The following is a 24,037-nucleotide window of genomic DNA, read 5'->3' on the forward strand; positions in this document are numbered from 1 at the left end:
GACAGAACAATTTGCAAATTCATCTGGAATAACAAAAAACCCAGGATAGCTAAAGCTATCCTCAACAATAAAAGGACTTCAGGGGGAATCACTATCCCTGAACTCAAGCAGTATTACAGAGCAATAGTGATAAAAACTGCATGGTATTGGTACAGAGACAGACAGATAGACCAATGGAATAGAATTGAAGACCCAGAAATGAACCCACACACCTATGGTCACTTGATTTTTGACAAAGGAGCCAAAACCATCCAATGGAAAAAAGATAGCATTTTCAGCAAATGGTGCTGGTTCAACTGGAGGGCAACATGTAGAAGAATGCAGATCGATCCATCCTTATCACCCTGTACAAAGCTTATGTCCAAGTGGATCAAGGACCTCCACATCAAACCAGACACACTCAAACTAATAGAAGAAAAACTAGGGAAGCATCTGGAACACATAGGCACTGGAAAAAATTTCCTGAACAAAACACCAATGGCTTATGCTCCAAGATCAAGAATCGACAAATGGGATCTCATAAAACTGCAAAGCTTCTGTAAGGCAAAGGACACTGTGGTTAGGACAAAACGGCAACCAACAGTTTGGGAAAAGATCTTTACCAATCCTACAACAGATAGAGGCCTCATATCCAAAATATACAAAGAACTCAAGAAGTTAGACCGCAGGGAAACAAATAACCCTATTAAAAAATGGGGTTCAGAGCTAAACAAAGAATTCACAGTTGAGGAATGCCGAATGGCTGAGAAACACCTAAAGAAATGTTCAACATCTTTAGTCATAAGGGAAATGCAAATCAAAACAACCCTGAGATTTCACCTCACACCAGTGAGAATGGCTAAGATCAAAAACTCAGGTGACAGCAGATGCTGGCGAGGATATGGAGAAAGAGGCACACTCCTCCATTGTTGGTGGGATTGCAGACTGGTACAACCAGTCTGGAAATCAGTCTGGAGGTTCTTCAGAAAATTGGACATTGAACTGCCTGAGGATCCAGCTATACCTCTCTTGGGCATATACCCAAAAGATGCCTCAACATATAAAAGAGACACGTGCTCCACTATGTTCATCGCAGCCTTATTTATAATAGCCAGAAACTGGAAAGAACCCACATGCCCTTCAACAGAGGAATGGATACAGAAAATGTGGTACATCTACACAATGGAATATTACTCAGCTATCAAAAACAACGAGTTTATGAAATTCGTAGGCAAATGGTTGGAACTGGAAAATATCCTCCTGAGTGAGCTAACCCAATCACAGAAAGACATACATGGTATGCACTCATTGATAAGTGGCTATTAGCCCAAATGCTTGAATTACACTAGATCCCTAGAACAAACGAAACTCAAGACGGATGATCAAAATGTGAATGCTTCACTCCTTCTTTAAATGAGGAAAAAGAATACCCTTGGCAGGGAATAGAGAGGCAAAGATTAAAACAGAGACTGAAGGAACACCCATTCAGAGCCTGCCCCACATGTGGCCCATGCATATACAGCCACCCAATTAGACAAGATGGATGAAGCAAAGAAGTGCAGACCGACAGGAGCCGGATGTAGATTGCTCCTGAGAGATACAGCCAGAATACAGCAAATACAGAGGTGAATGCCAGCAGCAAACCACTGAACTGAGAATAGGTCCCCCGTTGAAGGAATCAGAGAAAGAACTGGAAGAGCTTGAAGGGGCTCGAGAGCCCAAAAGTACAACAATGTCAAGCAACCAGAGCTTCCAGGGACTAAGCCACTACCTAAAGACTATACATGGACTGACCCTGGACTCTGACCCCATAGGTAGCAATGAATATCCTAGTAAGAGCACCAGTGGAAGGGGAAGCCCTGGGTCCTGCTAAGACTGAACCCCCAGTGAACTAGACTATGGGGGGAGGGCGGCAATGGGGGGAGGGTTGGGAGGGGAACACCCATAAGGAAGGGGAGGGGGGAGGGGGATGTTTGTCCGGAAACCGGGAAAGGGAATAACACTCGAAATGTATATAAGAAATACTCAAGTTAATAAAAAAAAAAAAAAGAGTAAAAAAAAAAAATCAGTAACTATATATTACTGTAGATGTACTACAAACAATCTGAACTTCTGATTTAAAGTATAACATGTATAACATGTTTCAGTACTTTTCTTAAAAGCCTCAGGTGGGAGAGGAGCAGTGAACAGGATACCCGTAAAGTGAGGAAGTTAAAGCCACAGGATTTTTAACCTTTATCTTTCTATTCTTACCAACAAAGTGATGACACTATATATCTTCCTGAGCTTAAAAACAGTAATACTTATTGATTTTACTGTGTTTTCTGTTTGACTTGATGAAAAATACGTTGTTTTAATCTCTATATTTCTGTAACAACAAAATATTTATGTTTATTGGTGTCATGGACTTAATAATGTCCCACAAAGTCAAGTTCTGAGGTGGAATCTACTCCAGTAGACTAAATCCTCTTAAAGCGAGACAATAAAGGCCTTTCTTGCCTTTTGCATCCTACATGAAGATACCAAGAGAGGCAAACCTATGAGAACCTCTCAGACTGGCATCCTCACTCTGGGCTTCCAGCTTGCAGTCCACCAAGTCTATGATCACATCTCCTTATCATACCAAGTCCATCTAGTATTCTTCCTATGTATAGTTGTTTAGAGCTGCCCACTAAGTATTAACAACATATCCAGGACTTTTCACTGAAAAAGACTGATTCACTCACTTAGCAGCCATAATTGCCAATAGGTCTTCATCTCTGTATAGAGTCTTGTGAGACTTCCCCAACTCCACTACATGTTAACTGAGATTATAATAGCATAAGTCTTCTTTAGATGACCACATGTTTAATATTTCATATATACAGCTTGCTGTCATCTATAGAAATACTATATTGTGGCAGATGTCCTGGTCATGTGGCTCTTAGAATATTTCTTTTGAATTTCAAGTAATATCCTGTAAGCACCAAGTACAGGGGTTGTACTATAAATGTATTAATGGAAAAGTAAATATCCCACGGTGAGATATGTTCTATATTTTGGTGTGGATTTCTATAATGATCCCCAATTTGACTTGGGTCATTTTAAATAAAGCACTTGTAACAGGCTTTAAATACTTATTTTGGATAACATTCCTTTGTTGAAGAGATTATCTGCAAGTGTTTTCCCATTGTGTGTTCACATATGCATATATATATATATATACATACATATATATATATATATATATATATATATATATATAACAAAGCTGTTTTAAAAAATGAAGAAAACCTACAAAGTATAGGAAAGCACGCCCAATGCCCTGTAAAAATGTAGACCAGAAATCAGTAATTTAAGTTTAACAAACTTAAATAATAATTAACAAGCAGATTTGGTTGGTAACAAACTACTGGTGGGTGACAGAGAATACTATAAAAGTATAGTAAAAACACATCCTTGCAACCTGATATCCTTTAGGGCCCAAAGGAAATGGTCAATAAATTCTATAAAGCAGAAAAACATGATATTTCACTATAACTCACTATTAGAAGTTATCAGAGAAATATAACCAATCAAACAAAGCCCAGTCATAATAACATGTCATCATTCACTTGCAAAACTGAGGACTACATATCTCTGGAGGACTGGTGAGACTATCTGGTGTGAGACTGCTTGGCTTTCATAAAAAGAAGCTCTTGGGTTCAATCCTTACTACTATATATATGAAAGAAAAAAAAATCAAAGTTGATAAAAGAAAACACTATTAAAAAACAATCAAACCCAAAATTAAAGTATTAAATATATGAAATGAAGGTCAATTGTACTCCAAAAGTAATTTCTACTAAATAGAAGTATTAGAAACAGAGACTAAAAAGAAAATGATGCAAGAATTAGAGAAGATAGATGAAAGAATAAATGATTAAAAAGTATGAAATTGGCATATTAAAAAAGTAGGCAATAAGGCACCAAAGGCAGATTATTCTGAAAGACAACTAATAGTTTCTATGATATACTCAAAATATTATCTTTTTCCCCTTTATACTCTCATACAATTGTTCTACATAATGCGTGGCAATTTTCCTCCTCTATTGACCTCAGACAACAGTTTATAATGGGTATCATTCCTTGTCAAGTTCTCTAAATTCTTCTACCAGTATCTGCTCCTTAGATTACTTCTAGTACACATACCACAGATTAAAAAATGTATACTTCTCCAAATCGATATATGTTCAAAACTCTTATGTTCCATATTGTTGTTGGGGTATACATTGTCTTTGTATATTCAATGTTAATTCTGTACCAGATGAGAGCTAAATGATGGCAGGATCTTGGTATTGTTCCTTTCTCTCTTGCCTAAGAAAATGTAGATTTGTATCTGACTGGCTGTAATAAAGGGGCTGACAGCCAACAGCTGGGCAGGAAGTGGAGGGTGGAACTTCTGGGAAGAGATAGGGAGGCTGAATGTTTGTGAGAGGACATAGAAGTAAACAGACAGACCAGAGCAGAAACCTAGAACTAGGCACGGGGCAGAATATAGGCTCCTCAGTCAGGCTAAGTTAGAGCAGCTGGGAGAACCTCTAACTAAAAGGCCTAAGCTATAACATATTAAAAAGCCTCTGTGTCATTATTTATATCACTGCAAGGTACCCAGAAAGTCCTGCTGTAAATTATGATGCCTACATATAGTTTCCATCCTTCCATATGCTTCAAATCGTCTATACATCACTTGCAGTAAATAATATAATCTAAATGTTATGTTACTATAGCACACTGATGAGTTAATAATGACAAATTTGTACATGTTCAGTAGAGATGAAACCTTTCTGAATATTTTTATATGCACTCAGTAAATCCATATTTGTGAAACCTACGGACAAAGAGAGCTAACTGCTTTTTCCATAGACTATATTTTTTGTATATGAATCCGACTTACATCATTAGACTTGCATTTTTCCTTGTGAGAATAAATAGTCCATTCCAAAAGCATATTTACTGGTTTTGTCAAAAGTCCTGAAGTTTCACTTCCTGACCAAAAAATTTCATGAAGAATTGCCTTTTCTGCTACTTTTAGATTCTGAGAATCTGACCAGTCACATAACCTAATGAAAATATAAACAAATATTAAATTATTAGGCCAATTTAATCATGGCAGTTACTTGATTATTTTGATCGGACAAGAATGTTGTCAATTTTTGAGGTGATAATACATAATAAACATGACACAACACATGACTAAGGATAAAATATTAAAAATGGCCTCATGGGCTGGGTATATTATTTAAGCAGGCATTGTGGAGACCACTTAGAATCTCAGTGCTAGAAAGGAGAGGCAGGCAGGTCCTTAGGGCTTATTGGTCACTACTCTGTGACTCCAGGACAACAACAGACCTCTGTCTCAATAAACAACATGGATACAACTGAGCAATGACTCTCAATATTGAACCTCTGGTCTCCATATACATGTACACACATGTGCAGTGTTATCTACACATAAACATAGATATACCAATAGAGAAAATGGTCTAAGTTAAATAAAATTCAGTAATATATACTCAAATGCCACGCTTTAGTTTCAATAAAAAAAACTTGAGCAACAAAGATGGACCAACTTTGAATGCTATTTTTCGGTATTTTTATGGCTTTATATCACATTTAGAGATACAAAGAAATTCCCAAAATACATATTCTATCAAATGAAGAGTAATAAAAATATGAAGTGAGGAGAAAATAAAAAAAAGACATAAGCAAACCTTCACTACCACTGGGTTGTGTCTGAAAATGGAAACGATATATATCTAGAAGCAAAGTAGGAGACTTCATATATTTTAAACAACAAAACTATTGAAAGGCATTTGTGATTAACTTACTTTTGACTCAAATGCCGCACTTCACTTTCAAGTAGGTTAAAGAAGAACTTGAGCAGTGTAAGATGGGCCACTTTAGAACCAATGTTTTCTGATATTTGATGGCAGAAACCTTCATTGAAAAGACAAGACCTGAAAAATATGAACCCAATAATAGAGTTCATAAAAAAGTCACTGAATCATTTTAATAAAACCTTCAACAAATTTAAAGGTAATTTCAACACAATATTATTAATATTTCCTTTAAATTTAAATCATGGCATATTTAAAAGATTTAGGTCTTAACACCAACAGTTTTTCTGGTCTCAAGGTAAATTTTAAGAACTACCAGTGTTCTCTCTTTGTCTATTTCACAGATAAGAACAAAAATTTCATCAATCAACCAGGAATTTCATCAAGTCTTTTTGATGCAAATTATGAGCTATAATTTCAGTTTATAGTACTAATTATAGTATCCTTCCTTATCCATGATTATTTTCATTTCCACTACTTAATAAAGGAGGGTAAATGGCTTCAAAGTTTAGAGTTTTCAAAATTCAATATTTTATCTGCATCTGTCATAATCATATACAACAAAACTTCAAAGATAATTGCTATGTTCTACTGTGCACCTGAATTAGCTTGTGCACCTGAATTAGCTTGTGCACTTGAAGAAAGCGCTGGTTAGCCCAGTTCTATGGTAAATGCCTGCATGCACTTGATGTACTTGTTAAATAAACACATTTGTTAAATTTATGTGTGTATATTTCTGCCTGCATGTATGCCTGTGCAACCATCTGTGTATTTGGTGCCCATGGAGGTCAGAAAAAGGTAAGAGCACTGGATCCCCTAAAAGTGAAGTCACAGAAGATTGCGAGCCAAGTGTCTGAACTCCTGAGCAATCATCTCTCCAGATCCTGAAGTGTGTGTGTGTGTGTGTGTGTGTGTGTGTATGTGTGTGTGTGTGTGTATTTATTACTACTACTTTTTACAATAAAGTCATTGCCTCCACTTCCAGTCGTCCCTCCCACAATTTCTTTTCCCATTCTTCCTCTCCCTGTCTCCAAGATGATGTGGCCAGCCCTGCCCTCTATGCCTCTTCACTCCCTGGGTCCTCAAGTCTTTCAAGGGTTAGTTAGGCACATCTTCTCTGACTCAGTCCAAACTGGACAGTCCACTGCTATATGTATGTGTCAGGGGTCCTAATATCAGCTGGTGTCTGGCTGGTGGCTCAGTGTCTGAGAGATCCCAGGGGTCCAGGTTAGTTGAGACTGCTAGTCTTCTTATGGGGTTGCCCTCTACATCAGCTTCTTCCAGCATTTCCCTAATTCAATCACAGGGGTCCCTGATTTCAGCCTAATAGTTCGATAGAAGTATCTGCTTCTGTCTTACTCAGCTGCTTGTTGTGCCTCTCAGAGGACCTGCCAGGCTAGGCTCTTGTCTATAAGCAAACCATAGCATCAGTAATAGTGTCAAGCCTTGAAGCCTCTTCCTGAGATGGATCTCAAGTTAGTCCAGTAAGTGGACCACCATAGCCTGAGGCTCTTCTCCATTTTTATCCATGTAGCACTTTTAAACAGGAACGATTCTGGTTCAGAAATGTAGACTGTGGGAACGCAACCCCATACCTCCATCTTTGATGCCATCTTTCTACTGGAGTTGGACTCTCTCTCCCCACTGTTGGGCATTTCACTTAAGGTCCCTCCCTTTGAATCCTGAGAGTCTCTCACCTCCCAGGTCTCTGGTACATTCTAGAGGGTCCCCGACCTCCCTAATTCCAAGGCTGCATATTTCCATTCATTTTGCTGGCACTCAGGGATTCACTACTGTTCCTCTGCCCAAACCAGACCATGTTCCCCATTGACTTGCCCCTGCCCCTCCCCTTTTCCACCCAATTCCTTCCCTCTCTGCCCTCTGCTTTCTTTGACCTCCCATGAGAGATTGAAGCATCCTCACTTGGGCCCTTTGGCTCTTAACCTTCTTGAGTTACATGGACTGATTCCTGGGTATTCTGTACTTTTTTGGCTAATATCAACTTGTTAGTAAGTACATACCATGCATATCCTGTTGTGTGTGAGTTAGCTCACTCGGGATATTTTCTAGTTCCATCTACTTTCCTATAAAGTTCACAATGTCTTCATTCTTAATAGGTGAATAGTATTCTATTGTGTAAATGAACCACATTTTCTGTATCCATTCTTCTGTTGTGGGGCATCTGGGTGGTGTCGGGCATGTGGCTATAACAGATAAGGCCACTATGAAGATAGTAGTGCCCCTGTGGAATGTTTGGGTGTAGGCCCAAGAATGGTATAGCTGGGACTTCAGATAGATCTCTCTTCAATTTTCTGAGGAACCTCCAGATTGATTTCCAGAGTGGTTTTACACGATTCTAATTCCACCAGCATCCACACCTCACCAGCATGTGTTGTCACCTGAGTTTTTGATATTAGCCATTCTGACTGGTGTAGGGTAGCATCTCTGTGTCGCTTTGATTTGCATCTCCCAGATGAACAAGGACTGTTACATTTCTTTAAATACTTTTTGGCCAATCAAGATTCCTGTTGTGAATTCTGTTTAGTTCTATATGCCATTTTTTATTGTCTTTTTTTTTTTTTGAGGTTAGTTTCTTTTTATATTTAGCATATTATCAGTCCTCTATTGAATGTCAAGATAGTGAAATTTTTTTTCCCAATATGTAGGTTGCCAATTAGTCCTATTGACCATGTCCTTTGTCTTACAAAAAAAAAAAAAAAAAAAAAGCCTTTCAGCATCATCAGGTCCCATTTTTCAATTTTTCATCGTAGAGCCAGCACCACTGGAGTTCTGTTTAGGAAATTCACCCCTCCCAACCAAGGTGTCAATGAGTTCAAGGCTCTTTTCCACTTTTTCCTCTATTAGATTTAGTGTCTTTGGTTTTATGTTGATATCCTATATGCAGTTGGAATTGAGCTTTGTGCAAGGTGACAAACATGGTTCTATTTTCATTTTTCTACATAGAGATTGCCAGTTAAACCAGCATCATTTATTGAAGATGTTATCTTTTACCAGTGTATAGTTTTGACTTCTTGGTCAAAGATTAACTGTCCATACCTGTCTGTGTTTATTTCTGGATCTTCAATTCTATTCTATTTGTCAACCTGTCTGTCCCTGTACCAATACCATGCAGTTTTTCTCACTATTGCTCTATAGTTTGATGTGAGGGATGATGATCCCCCCCCAGAATATTTTTTATTGCTAAGAATTATTTTGGCTGTTCTGGGTTTTTTGTTTTTCCATATGAAACTGAAAATTGTTCTTTCCAGGTCTGTGAAGGAATTTTGATTGGGATTGTGTTGAATCTGTAGATTGCTTTTGGTAGGATGGCCACATTTACTATGTTAATCCTACCAATCAGTGAGCATGGGAGATCTCTCCATTTTCTGAGGTTGTCTTCACTTTCTTCAGAGACTTGAAGTTCTTGTCACACAGATCTTTCAGTTGTTTGGTTAGAATCACACCAAGATATTTTATATTATCTGTGGCTAGTGTGAAGGGGGTTGTTTCACTACTTTCTTTCTTAGCCCGTTCTTCATTTGTACAAAGGAAGGCTACTGATTTGTTTGAATTAACTTTATATTTGGCTATTTTGCTGAAATTATCAGCTGTAGAAGTTCTCTGGTAGAATTCTTGGGGCTGCTTATATATACTATCACACCATCTGCAAATAGTGATATCTTTATTTTTTCTTTGCCAATTTGTATCCCTTTGATCTACTTTTGCTGTCTTAATGCTCTAGCTAGAACTTTTGAGAACTATATTGAATAGATACTGGGAGAGTGGGCAGCCTTGTCTTATACAAGATTTTAGTCGGATTGCTTCACGTACCTCTCCATTTAATTTCATATTGGCTGTTGCTTTGCTGTATATTGCTTTTACTATGTTTAGGTATGGGCCTTAAATTCCTTATCTCTCAAACAGTTTTAAAACGAAGAGGTGTTGTATTTTGTCAAATGCTTTTTCAACATCTAATGAGATGATTATGTTGTTTTTCATTTGAGTTTGATTAAATAGTGGATTGCATTAATGGGTTTTTATAAAGTGAACCAACCTTTCATCGGTGGATAAAGCCTACTTATTCGTGGTGAATGACAGTTTTGATGTATTCTTGCATATGGTTGGCTAGAATTTAATTGAACATTTTTGAATCAATATTCATAAGTGAAGTTGGTCTGAAATTCTCTTCGTTGGGTCTTTGTGTGGTTTATATATCGGAGTAATTGTGGCTTCATAGAATGAGTTCGGTAGTCTTCCTCCTGTTTCTATCTTATGGAATAGTTTAAGGAGTATGGGTATTGGCTCTTCTTTGAAGGTCTGGTAGAAGAACTCTGTACTAAAGCCATCTGACCCTGGGCTTTCTTTTTGGTTGGGAGGTTTTAAATGACTTTTTCACTTTCCTTAGAGGATATGGGTCTGTTTAGATAGTTTACCTGCTCTTGATTTAACTTTGGTATGCAGTATCTGTCTAGAAATTCATCCATTTCGTCTAGATTTTCCAGTTTTGTTGAGCATAGGCTTTTGCACTAGGATCTGACGATTTTTTTGAATTTCCTCAGTTTCTGCTGTTATATCTCCCTTTTCATTTCTGATTTTATTAATTTATATACTGTCTCTGTGCCCTTTAGTTAGTTTAGCTAGGGGTTTATCTATCTTCTTGAATTTTCCATTAACTAGCTTTTGGTTTTTCTTGATTCTTTGTATCCTTCTCTTTGTTTCTAACTGGTTGATTTCAGCCCTGAGTTTGACTATTTCTTGCCTTCTACTCCTCTTGCATGAGTTTGCTTCTCTTTGTCCAAGGACAGTGGGGTATGCTGTTAAGTTGCTAGTGTAGGATCGCTCCAATTTTTTAGGAGGACACTTACTATATGAATTTTCCTTTTAGCACTGCTTTCATTGTGTGCCATAAGTTTGCATAGGCTATGTCATAATTTTCATTGAATTGCAGGAAGTCTTTAATTTCTTTATTTCTTCCATGACCAAGATATCATTGAATAGAGAGTTGTTCAGCTTCCACATATGTGTGGGTTTTCTGTTGTTTTTGTTGTTATTGTTTCTAGCCTTAGAACATGGTGATCTGATAGGATGCTTGGGATTACTTAAATCTTCTTGTATCTGTTGAGGCTTGTTTTTATGTATGTATATATATATATATATATATATATATATATATTTATTAACTTGAGTATTTCTTACTTACATTTTTTTTTTTTTTTTTTATTAACTTGAGTATTTCTTATATACATTTCGAGTGTTATTCCCTTTCCCGGTTTCCGGGCAAACATCCCCCTCCCCCCTCCCCTTCCTTATGGGTGTTCCCCTCCCAACCCTCCCCCCATTGCCGCCCTCCCCCCATAGACTAGTTCACTGGGGGTTCAGTCTTAGCAGGACCAAGGGCTTCCCCTTCCACTGGTGCCTCTACTAGGGTATTCATTGCTACCTATGAAGTCAGAGTCCCCAGGGTCAGTCCATGCATAGTCTTTGGGTAGTGGCTTAGTCCCTGGAAGCTCTGGTTGCTTGGCATTGTTGTACATATGGGGTCTCAAGCCTCTTCAAGCTCTTCCAGTCCTTTCTCTGATTCCTTCAACGGGGGTCCTGTTCTCAGTTCAGTGGTTTGCTGCCTGCATTCGCCTCTGTATTTGCTGTATTCTGGCTGTGTCTCTCAGGAAAGAGCTACATCCGGCTCCTGTCGGCCTAAACTTCTTTGCTTCATCCATCTTGTCTAATTGGGTGGCTGTGTATGTATGGGCCACATGTGGGGCAGGCTCTGAATGGGTGTTCCTTCTGTCTCTGTTTTAATCTTTGCAACTCTATTCCCTGCAAAGAGTATTCTTGTTCCCCTTTTAAAGAAGGAGTGAAGCATTCACATTTTGATCATCCATCTTGAGTTTCATGTGTTCTGTGCATCTAGGGTAATTCAAGCATTTGGACTAATAGCCACTTATCAATGAGTGCATACCATGTGTGTTTTTCTGTGATTGGGTTACCTCACTCACGATGATATTTTCCAGTTCCAACCATTTGCCTACGAATTTCATAAAGTCATTGTTTTTTGATAGCTGAGTAATATTCCATTGTATAGATGTACCACATTTTTTGTATCCATTCCTGTGTTGAAGGGCATCTAGGTTCTTTCCTGCTTCTGGCTACTATAAATAAGGCTGCTATAAACATCGTGGAGCACGTGTCTTTGTTATATGTTGGGGCATCTTTTGGGTATATGCCCAAGCAAGGTATAGCTGGGTCCTCAGGTAGTTCAATGTCCAATTTTCTGAGGAACCTCCAGACTGATTTCCAGAATGGTTGTACCAGTCTGCAATCCCACCAACGATGGAGGAGTGTTCCTCTTTCTCCACATCCTCACCAGCATTTGCTGTCACCTGAGTTTTTGATCTTAGCCATTCTCACTGGTGTGAGGTGAAATCTCAGGGTTGTTTTAATTTGCATTCCCTTATGATTAAAGATGTTGAACATTTCTTTAGGTGTTTCTCAGCCATTCGGCATTCCTCAGCTGTGAATTGTTTGTTTAGCTCTGAACCCCATTTTTTAATAGGGTTATTTGTTTCCCTGCAGTCTAACTTCTTGAGTTCTTTGTATATTTTGGATATGAATCCTCTATCAATTGTAGGATTGGTAAAGATCTTTTCCCAATCTGATGGTTGCCGTTTTGTCCTAACAACAGTGTCCCTTACAGAAGCTTTGTAGTTTTATGAGATGCCATTTGTCGATTCTAGATTTTAGAGCATAAGCCATTGGTGTTTTGTTCAGGAAATTTTCTCCAGTGCCCATGTGTTCAAGATGCTTCCCCACATTTTCTTCTATTAGTTAGAGTATCTGGTTTGATGTGGAGATCCCTGATCCACTTGGACTTAAGCTTTGTACAGGGTGATAAGCATGGATCGAGCTTCATTCTTCTATATGCTGACCTTCAGTTGAACCAGTACTATTTGCTGAAAATGCTATCTTTTTTCCATTGGATGGTTTTGGCTCCTTTGTCAAAAATCACGTGACCATAGGTGTGTGGGTTCATTTCTGTTTCTTCAATTCTGTTCCACTGGTCTATCTGTCTGTCTCTGTACCAATACCATGCAGTTTTTATCACTATTGCTCTGTAATACTGCTTGAGTTCAGGGATAGTGATTCCCCCTGAAGTCCTTTTATTGTTGAGGGTAGGTTTAGCTATCCTGGGTTTTTTGTTATTCCAGAGGAATTCGCAAATTGTTCTGTCTAACTCTCTGAAGAATTGGATTGGAATTTTGATGGGGATTGCATTGAATCTGTAGATTGCTTTTGGTAAAATGGCCATTTTTACTATATTAATCCTGCTGATCCATGAACATGGGAGATCTTTCCATCTTCTGAGGTCTTCTTTGATTTCTTTCTTCAGAGGCTTGAAGTTCTTATCATACAGATCTTTCACTTGCTTGGTTAAAATCACACCAAGGTATTTTGTATTATTTGGGACTTTTATGAAGGGTGTCGTTTCCCTAATTTCTTTTTTGGCTTGTTTCTCTTTTATGTAGAGGAAGGCTACTGATTTATTTGAGTTAATTTTATACCCAGCCACTTTGCTGAAGGTGTTTATTAGGTTTAGTAGTTCTCTGGTGGAACTTTTGGGATCACTTAAATATACTATCATATCATCTGCAAATAGTGATATTTTGACTTCTTCTTTTCCGATCTGTATCCCCTTGATCTCCTTTTATTGTCTGATTGCTCTGACTAGGACTTCCAGCATTTTCCTCTAAAGTAGTATCTGTCTTTGTCATTGAGGAATGTTTCTTGTATGCAGTATATTTTTAAAGATATATTTGTGTATGTGTTTGAGTGCATGTACAGATTAGGGTTGATGTCGGTTATCTTCTTCAATCATTTGCCAACTTAGTTTTTAATTTTAAAATGCAGACTGTTAATGAATACAGAACTCAGTGATGCAGTAAGATTAGTTGGCCAGCAAGTTCCAGTGATTCTCCATTCTCTGCCTACTCAGTGGTTAGGATTATAGTAGCATACCAATTTCCCTTTTTTTTTTTCCCTTACATAAGGTTTTTTTTGTGTAGGTCTGGCCATTCTAAACCTGATTCCAAAGAATAGGCTGGACTCAAACTCAGGGATCTACCTGTCTCTGCCTCTAGAGAGCTAGGATTAAAGGCAAGGGCTACCACTTCTTGGCCGTACCAGCTTTTTACAACTTAAGTTCAATGGACGGAACAGAGGTACTCCTGCTCTTGTGCAAAGCACTTTGCTTACTCAGGCTCAAGTGCTTATAGCAAAAAGACTAATACTTAGCTCCTCTATACTCAGTACTCTTGAGATACTCTTCTTCCCAATTATGCTGTAACAAAACCTGGGTATGTACTCAAGGAATTTACAAAGATGTACGTAATCTTTTCTCCTTTATGTAAAATAAATTTGACAATACATAAACAAAACAAGTGTTCCCAGTAAAGGAAGACTATCAAATAAAAGTTATAGTAGAAATCATAAAATAATGAGTCTAGCTAGAGAAAATAGGAAAGATTCGTGGAAATACTCAAAAACCAAACAACGGCCTAGAGAAGTGACATGTGTAGAATAAAGACATAGCTAGAAAACAATAGGTCCTGGTTAAAAAAATCAAATGTCTACTTATAGTAAAATAAACCCCTAAAATAGATATCACATATAATGATATTTATGCTTTTTATGACTAAACTTTGTTTGATACTTACACTTAATAACTTTTTCCTTGAAAAATATTCAAATTGAGAATTTTGGAAAAAATTTAAAAGTTGTCATTATTTGAAGTCTATTTCAAATACTTAGTATATTTAAAATATTGACAAACATGATCAACATAATTTGTCCTGTTTATAATTTTACACTACAAAATCAAGCATTCATATTTTTCTAAAAGTATGAAAAGACACTTTTAAAAATTAGTATCTATACCATAGTAAATCACATATTAGACAAAATGTCTTCGTATGAAAGGACATACCTGACGAGCATCTCCACGAGAGGCCAGGCTCCTTTCATACAAGTTGGACACTGAAATAGCTCTAAGTAGTATCTTGACATGGCTGGTGACTTCCAAGGAGGATGCAGATGAAGAAGAGCTGATAATATATGAAAGTATCGACCAGAAAATGTATCTATATTATCCTATTATTGAAAATAAATAAAAATAGAATAATGTTAACAGTTAACAGTTTTATCCATTAATTTAGTGTAAAACTAGAGTAGTAATTCTAGCCTACCCTTGTGAACAACACATCAGAAAATCTTAACTGTTAGGGTAGCACATATAAAATTTTCATAACATGATGACAGTCACAATAGAGTTCCCAAAGATAAATTTCAATGAAGTCAGAGTAGAAACTCTTTATATACCAGCTTTGCTCATGTTTAAAATTCCTGCAGCACAATTTCTAGCTGCTGTGGTATAAACCAGCACCCTGCTGAACATGACAGAAAGCCTATTCTCCACAGCTGCCACTAAGTACTCCTATGAACTACAGTCACTTAGCCTGTATACCACAATAAAATGACTCTTACTAGAAGCATTTTAGATCACCATAATCCAGCATTTACGTTACTTTATAGTCACAGAAAATAAAATCAGGTAACATTTATTTTCCTTTTTCTACGGAACAATATTTCTTTTCATACAATATATTCTAACCATCTTTTTGTTTCCTTTTTTTTCTTTTTTCAAGAGAAACGTTCCTAGGACATTTTGAGACGATAATATGCTGCCACATAACATAGTAACTGAATATAGTTGAAAATATTGAGTGGAAAAAATGGGTTAAAAAATCATTAAAATATTCACAGTTTAGCACTCTTCGAAGAAAAAAAAAAAAGAATCTCAAAAGTTTCTCACTGCACAAGGTACCCTTACCTGCAGAACATTCTCTAGTAGGGCATGTAGAAGGCACACTGGAGGGACATAATGGGCTTGCAAAGAGGAAAGCTCTTCAATGGCTTCTTTAAAGAACTGTCCCTCTATGAGGCTTTCAATTAAATTTAATATTCCTCTGGGGAACTCTGCATTTTTAACCTAAGGAAAAATAATTTTATGTCTGAAAGAAGAAAAGTTGAACTTTGAGATCAGATTTTGACCAAATAAAAGACTCTCATTTCCTCATCTGTAACATAGATGACTCCTATTCGTACTACTTGATAGACTGCATGACATTTAAGCTTTTCTGACCCAAAACAAATAATATGCACTACTGTATTTTATAACTAGAAGACATGTAATAATGTTATTAGCTGTTACGTTATTTTTCAGTAAGATAAAATATTCCTTTAAAAAAATCTTAAAAATCAAGTGCTTGCCTTCCAAACTTGAGGATATAAGTTTGATAATTGGAACCCATATTCAAACAAACAAAAACCCAATAATGGTTCATGTTTTTAGTCCTAGTGCTAGGGATGTAGTGTAGAGATGTAGATCTCTGGAGATCAATTAGCAAGAACATACATTACAAGCTCAAAGCCACTGAGAAACCCTATACCAAATACACAACACAGATCTGGATATAGTAACAATTATGAAAGTATCATAATGTAACTGAAGTGTTTCAAAAAAACATTCCTCCTTGGCCAAAATATTTCTAACAATGGAAATAACTAAAGTTAGTAGCTTGTATATGTGTTGTGGAACTTTGAAAAGTTAAAAGTTTAAATGTCATAATATGACTCTTAAATTTCAAAATTAAAGATTAAAATTTCTAAAGATCACAGGAATAGAACAATCCATTTTTGAAAATGAATGGTGATAAAGAAAATAAAATATTTTGGAAGTGTTAGAACAAGAATTTAACAGAGAAATAGTCTTTATAAAAGTTATAAAATATGAAAAAATATATATCTCACCTATCATGAACACCATGTATATTTTAATTTTTCTCAACACTATTGACAGCTATGTTGAAAATGTTTTACAATAGAATAATGCTTCTCAACCCCATTTCTAATTACAAGCAATAAATTACCATTTCTCTTTTTGCCCCAATCACCATCCAACTCCAAGCCCCTTACCTCTACATTGTATACCGGCTGTTTATCTACTCTAATGCAGTTGTATCGGACTGCCTACAAAACAACCATATAATTAAATTTTAACAATTTAAATTGAAAATATATTTCAGCTTACAAAGCACAAAACCTTAGACAAACATTCAAAATAGATTCAAGGACAGATTAATAGCTATAATTAATGTGATACTCATTTTGGCTCAAATTAGTAACTTTTATCATTTCAGGATAATAATATTCTCAGGAACAAAACAGTTCAGTTATCTCCTTAATAAGTTCATGTAATTTTTACTTTAGAAATCTGAAGTTGTTTATTGTCCTTAGTACTTTAAAAGTTAAAAATATAAGGGACAGACCATTTTATATAAGAGTCTAAAGGGGTGAAAAAAAGTGAGCCAAGTTTTCTCAACAATCACACAAAAACTTGCATTGTTTTAAATATTTGTACTTGTAAATTTTCAGAAAAGGTGATAATGAAAAAACCTGCAGCAAATATAAAAGGAGATGACATCCTGATTCAAGAAAGCTATACAAAGATCCTCAATAATCCAGTCAATGGAAAATAATACAAAAAGGTAACTGGCAAAGAAAAACATAAATTGCTCATGAAGCTATAAAGTAAATTGAATTTTGTTACTAAAACGTTATAAATTCCAAGAGTGATAACTGTCTGGTTTCTACTCTAGGATTATAAAAGAAAAAGAGGGGCTCCTACTTTAATAGTCTTCTATTTTTAAATCCTTTCATTACCTCAAAGGCTGTAGTGCTACAAACTAGACTGTTGCAAATAGCAGATTACAAGTATCTAGTCGCATATCCCAGCAGCCACTAGACAACAAGGTTCTGAGTTAAAACAACCCCTAATTCCAACATACAGACCAGCCACTTCCATCCTAACCTAAAGAACGGTTATTAATGCAATAAGCTTTACCTGAGCTCTATATATGTCTCTGTGTATCTGCCTCTTTAAGGCATTTTTTACTTCCGTGAGATCCACATTTGCCTTGACATCCTTGGTCTCTGATTCTTTGGCACAATCAGTAAGAAGAGAATTCTTCATTTCTTTCTGCATACATGCAAAGAACTTTAGGTACTACACTAAAAATAGTATTTAATACACATAAAAATACAAGACTACAGAAAACCCACTTGTTTTGCAAAATATTACTTGGTATTTGTATGTGTGATTTCTTCGGATTGTTTTTGATCTCAGGACCCTGTGCTTATCAGAGAGCTAGACCAATGAGCTACAAATGAAAGAATCTTTCATTTGAAAAACCCAAGTTGAAACACAATATTAATTTATTTTCTTTATACTTCCTATGTACATAACCCGGGAGTAACTTTATATACTACTCAAGTGTTTCTAGCATGCTTTCCTTTGCTCATAAGGAAGTAAGGCATAGCTTTCTGCTTTATATCAGAAGTTTTCAACATCACGTGTCACTAAAAAGCATTGGATTCTCAAGAATTTCAGGCTTTTGATATTTGGATTTAGAAGATTCAATCTATATACACATATTCTGGGTTGGAATGTAAAACAAAGTTATATTTTAGAAAACCTTATTTATGAAAAATTTGTGTTAAAAGACAAATAATTTTATAATAAAATGGTTCTGTATCCTACTAGAAAAGAATGAGAGTAGAAACAACATTCATATTTGGAGAGATTTTACAAAAAAGGTACAAATGTAGTTTAAGGTAGTGTTTTTCATTTTAAAAAACAGCCACAACAGTGCTCCTCCAAGAGCCTTCAGACACCCAACAAAAACCCAATACCAGACATGAGAAGAACTCTTCTGAGTTGATGGCCAGGGCTGTTCCCGAGATTTCTAAAACATACAGCCCACTCCTATTGCCCTTGGTTATCTGTACCCTCTAAGAGATGGATGCTAAGTCCCTATTTTTGAAGACATCATACACTTCAGAAATTCTATGTAAGCTTCAAAAGGAGGGAGGCAATCAATCAATAGTCCTATCCAGTGAAAAGCATAGCACAATAATATTAAGGATGCACTGTGGCATGCATATTATGGTAGGAACCAACAACTGTCTAATTGAACTTAAGACTGATTCAACAAGAGGCATACTATACCTAGAACTAGAAACCTACATAACCTCTCAGTGCTAGTGAAGTCAGGGTTATTAGAGAAGAATCTATACCTTTAACTTACTAAGTCAACATAATTCCTACAGCAATTTTATACCCTCAGACAGGGGTAGTTTTCACCCTTTATCAAGGAAAACTCTTTGCAACAGACAGGGACCACTAAAGAAAACCACATATAATCAATATGCAGAGTTGTAGAGTTCAGTACCAAAAGATACACCTACAAAACACACCCAAGGTTCAGAGGACTTCGAGGAAGAGTGGGTGGAAACATTTTAGAGTTAGGGGGATCAGGAAGTTTATGTGAGACTGTGTCTCCTAGCAGCATCAGAAGCTACACCCATAAAGTTTCACTAACATGACTGCCTAAACATGACTGGAAAAGGGAGACACCAATGGCTATGACAAACTGAATGGGGGAACTTCCCAGTGACAAAATGTCAGTCCTAAAGGCATACATGCAATAAGTAACATTTTATGGAAGAGGTTATAGCTAGTTATATGTATATAATATATTATATATAATATATTATATTATATTATATATTATTATATTATATATATAAAATATAATATATATTATATTATGTATTAATATATTAAATATATTATATATTATATATTATATACATATATAATATATTATATACATATATATATGTGTGTATAATATATGTGTGTGATAATTAGTAAATAATTAGTGAAAAGGGAGGTTGAAGGAGAATGGGGAGAGGCAAATGACAGGGTTTGGAGGCAGAAAAAAAAAGAAAAAATGTACTTATAATTTCAAAATTATTTAAAATGTTAAAAAGGAAATTCACCTTCTCTTCTAGATTATTTTTCCTTTTGTATAATTTATGAAAAAAGAGCTTGAGAATCATGATTAGCCCAAATTTTCTTCAATATTCATATAAAAACTATTTTACTATAGATACAGTTGATTATAAATACTAGCCTAAATCAAGAGTTGTTCTTAAGTATATAGACTTTAATAGAGCAAGCAACTTTACTCATCAGATTACCTGCCCAGGCTATAACGAAAAATGAAGCTGTACAGTCTACAGTCTCACCTGGTCTCTGTAGCTCCAGCGCTTTTTTAATGTACTTCTAGTTGTGTCATGGGCATCGTCAGTTTTGCAATAACCTTCTTTTATGTTCTTTTTCCTTAAAATGTAACTCCTTTGGACATTTTTATCTTTTTTCTTAGTTTCTTTCTGCATTTTGACCACAATTAAACAAATCAGAATTAAATGTTACAAAATCCAAATAGGTTAAAACAAGGGACTGGGAGGATTACAATATAAGTATAATTATATAATTATAACATGTTAATCAACAGAGCTCTGCTCTATGCAACAGAAAAAGCTTGTCCAATTGCAAGTATGTATACAGTAGCAAAACAAACAAACAAAGAAACAAAAAAAAAAACCCACAACATTTGGGAAACCAGCTAAACATCATGGAGAACAGGTGACAAACACTGTCCTTATGGTAAAAAAGAAACCCGTATGTTTATGAACACCAAACTGGATGAAGTTTAAAAGTGTAGCACAGTTAAACAACAAAACAAGTATGTAAGGGAAATGTCCATGAATAATTAACCTACATATTAACAGTCATAGCTAACTATTTTTGGGATTCATTTAATTCTACTTGCAAGTAGAATTACATTTACATTCTAATTTACATTCATGTAAAACAATAAATTCCAAAGTAAGGGATACTCCTGTGTAAAATGGAAAAGATATAGTTAGGAAATGACACAGAGGTGGCTTAAAAGTTGCCAAGACTGTTTCTTTCCCAAGCTAGACATTTTTTTCTGCCTATAAAATCACACTACATAAATAAATGTCTTATATCACTTTGGTACATATACTTTGCAAGAAATTTCATGACTCACATTGTACTTGGTTAATTTAGAAATGATCTGTAAGATTAAAATGAATATTTTAACTTATGAAATTTTACCTGATTCTCATGTGCACGTCTTCTGAATGTATTTGTTTTTTTAATAGATTTCATATCTTTTCTGAAGTCTCTGAATTTCTTTTTGTGATGTTCACTCAGAACAAACTTATCATTAACATTTTCATTATGATTTCCCATTTTATTCTGCATGCGTATAAAAATTATACTCTGGGTTAAATATAGCTTCAACACAACTAATGGAAGTCACAATAAAAAAAATTCAGGAGGACAGATTTATGTAAAGTGAGTTTTAATACATCCTTGTTATACAAACAAGTCAGAAACATATGCATAAGTTTGGCACATTTTACAAACAGTAAGTTACCAAATATACTTAGTGAATTTGCTTATTTAATTCAGAGTAGAGTATTACAAACTATTTTCTTTCAGATTTGAGAAATATGCTCAGTTTACAGGCTAAAAATATAAGCTGATATGCAAGCTTTCAGATGTCAAAATCTTTTACCAAGAACATGCACTCTTCTATAATTCTTTAGGAAAAATCAGAGGATGTCTAGCTCATAAAATTTTACCTGAGTTCTGTACATGTTTTCTCCAGCACCTTTCATTTCAAGAAATCCCATGTCTCTCTTAAAATCTTTGCTTTTTTCTTGACTGTTATATTTGGTCCGACCAGAACTGATTTGGGAATCTTCATCATTCTGAATTTCTTTCTGCATGTCAAAAATTATTTTTTGGCCATTAAGTAAGTGTAAGTGTAATTATGTTATTATGCATATCTATTGTATATCATTTATAGACTTCACCTTAATATATAATTGTATATTACTTTCTTAGTCAAACAAATTGTCCTAAAACAAAGGTTATTAACCACTGGTAAAATATTGCAAGAGGCCAATATTTACAGCAAACTTTTTCAAATATTAATGATTTATATATGTCACGAAAATAAACACCCTCCCCTCCCAAAGAATACTTTGTTTAGTAATAGTATTTATTAAGAAATCAAGGGCAAAAATATTTTATATAGCCTTATAAACATTAAGATTACAACTCACATATTAAAAATTGCTCACTTATGGAGAGACCGTCTTGTTTAGTAACAATCCTATCTATGAGTTATCAAGAATGAACACAATTTACACAGTCCTGTGCTAGTTATAGTTACAATTCAGGGCTGATAAAAACTCAGCCAGTAGACTGTTAGCCATTTAAGCATAAAGACCTCGATCCCATCCCTAGAACCCAGACACATAAAGTAGCCTTGTCTGTTGACACACAAAATCTCAGTACATGGGGGTAGGGACAGGCAGGTTCCTGTGGCTTGCTGGCCTCCTGGCATAATTTACTTGGCAAGGTCAAGAAACCCTGTCTCAAGAAACAAAAATCAAAGTAAAAAAAAAAAAAAAAAAAAAAAAAAGAACAGTAAGCACAAATAAAACAAAATCCACAATAAAAAATAAAGTGGATGATTCCTAAGAAATGCTATCCAAAGCTAACAGCTAGCCTCTATATTCACAAGCTGGCCAATACATTCAAAAGTGGACCTATGTGTACCTACATATATCCCATACAAGGTACAATCTAAACTTGTCAAGTTGATAAGACTATTTGCTTTTTCAGTCTTTGCTCAACAGTATGCAAAAATCCCACCTCATTGTTCCACTGTATATAAATGCTAAGCTACAGGAGTACTAAGTCCTTTCCGTTTGAAAGCCCAGACTACCCAATTCACAGCTTTTCTGAGTCCATTTGTCTGCCATTTCTTTGCCCCTTCAAAGTCTACAGTGAGGTACAAATCCCTGGAGCCATGCATAGATATGGACGTCAAAGGGATAACACCTGAAGATAATCTCTTGCCAACAACACACATGCACATACAACACAGACGGACGAACGCGTGCATGCATGTATGCACACATACACGCATACACATATGCATACACACACACACACACACACACTCATGTGCAGACCCAAGACCTGTCAAAGCTCAATTATCCCTTAGCTGTTGATTAAAGAAGAGTAAGTTTTCTGGTATATCAGCTCCATAGTAAGCCCAACACCAAGAGTAAGTGGCCAACAAACTGGACTCAATGGAAGGAAAGAAAGACAGGGGTAAAAAGAGAGGGGACAGTGAGAGTAAGGACATAAAGTAGGGTGGCAAGGGTGGGTAGGGAGTGGAAGTAAATCTGGGAGGAACTGGAGATTTGAAGAGGATCCATATATACCTTACAATTCTCAAATAATAACAATCTTATTGAAAAGGCCAATATAAAACCTTCTCCAAATTGATAATACCAGTATTTTTTCCAATTTATTACTCATTACATTTCTAGAGAGTATTTTGAATATATACATTTGTTATTACCTATTTATAAATATGTGTTTGACATCAACCTATGTTTTAAGCATTTTAGGTTTTTCTCCACAATTTAGTCTATTTTATAAAGTACTGTACTATCTAGCAATGTATAAATGAAAGTTGCTGATTCAGTAAGTATAGTTCACATATAAAGCAGCATCACAGTGGCAAAGTTAGTTGGTTTTGTTCTTTCACATGTTTTATGTAGTTTACTCACTTGAATAAGGTGTAGATATACTCTACTCTCAAGGTCTAATTCTGATAACCCACCAAACTATTTGTCATTGAGTAAAAGAGTTTATGAGACTAGATGTGGAATTAATAACAAGATTAAGAACATGAGGAGTCTAGCAACAAACAATAGTGTTCTGAATGCTTAGATCTTAACACAGACTTATACCTTTAAAAAAACAAAACAGGGCCATACTAATATAGTTCAACCAGTTCAGGTGGGCCTGAAATCTCTATGTAGTTTTGACTGGCCTTATATTTGTGATCTCCTACTGTACAGCCTCCCAAATGCTGGGATTCTAGATGCCTGACACTCTACCTGTCTATTCCTTGATTTTTTTTTTTTTTTTTTTTTTTTGGGAGGGAGCGGGTTGTTTTCTTTTGGAGACAGTAAAACAATTCCACCACTTTACCTTTCTCCATTCTCCAAACCCTCCTTGTTTGTTTTCAAATCCATGGCTTTGTTCAATAATTGTTATATGCATATATGTATATGTATATGTATATGTATACTCGAGAACACCAACCTGCTCAATCTGC

At 35.7% G+C, this 24,037-nt stretch overlaps 1 protein-coding gene across 4 annotated transcripts in view; it reads right to left on the reverse strand.

Annotated features, from left to right (window-relative positions):
- Window positions 1–24,037, reverse strand: part of Slf1 (SMC5-SMC6 complex localization factor 1) — a 107,476-nt gene that overhangs the window by 43,931 nt on the left and 39,508 nt on the right. For all 4 annotated transcript variants that reach the window (XR_010063587.1, XM_063281458.1, NM_001106400.1 and 1 more), the window contains 9 exons: window positions 21,474–21,614; window positions 20,941–21,084; window positions 20,043–20,186; window positions 17,794–17,928; window positions 16,866–16,919; window positions 15,721–15,879; window positions 14,818–14,981; window positions 5,829–5,957; window positions 4,895–5,060 (listed from right to left, as the gene is read on the reverse strand). Coding sequence is in view for 3 of the 4 variants with exons in the window: in NM_001106400.1 (NP_001099870.1) it covers window positions 4,895–5,060; window positions 5,829–5,957; window positions 14,818–14,981; window positions 15,721–15,879; window positions 16,866–16,919; window positions 17,794–17,928; window positions 20,043–20,186; window positions 20,941–21,084; window positions 21,474–21,614 (1,236 nt within the window). In the remaining variant the exon portion in view is untranslated. The remainder of the gene's footprint in view (window positions 1–4,894; window positions 5,061–5,828; window positions 5,958–14,817; window positions 14,982–15,720; window positions 15,880–16,865; window positions 16,920–17,793; window positions 17,929–20,042; window positions 20,187–20,940; window positions 21,085–21,473; window positions 21,615–24,037) is intronic.

This window comes from Rattus norvegicus, chromosome 2 (genome assembly GCF_036323735.1).
Source record: "Rattus norvegicus strain BN/NHsdMcwi chromosome 2, GRCr8, whole genome shotgun sequence".
In the NCBI taxonomy this organism is placed as follows: Eukaryota; Metazoa; Chordata; class Mammalia; order Rodentia; family Muridae; genus Rattus; species Rattus norvegicus.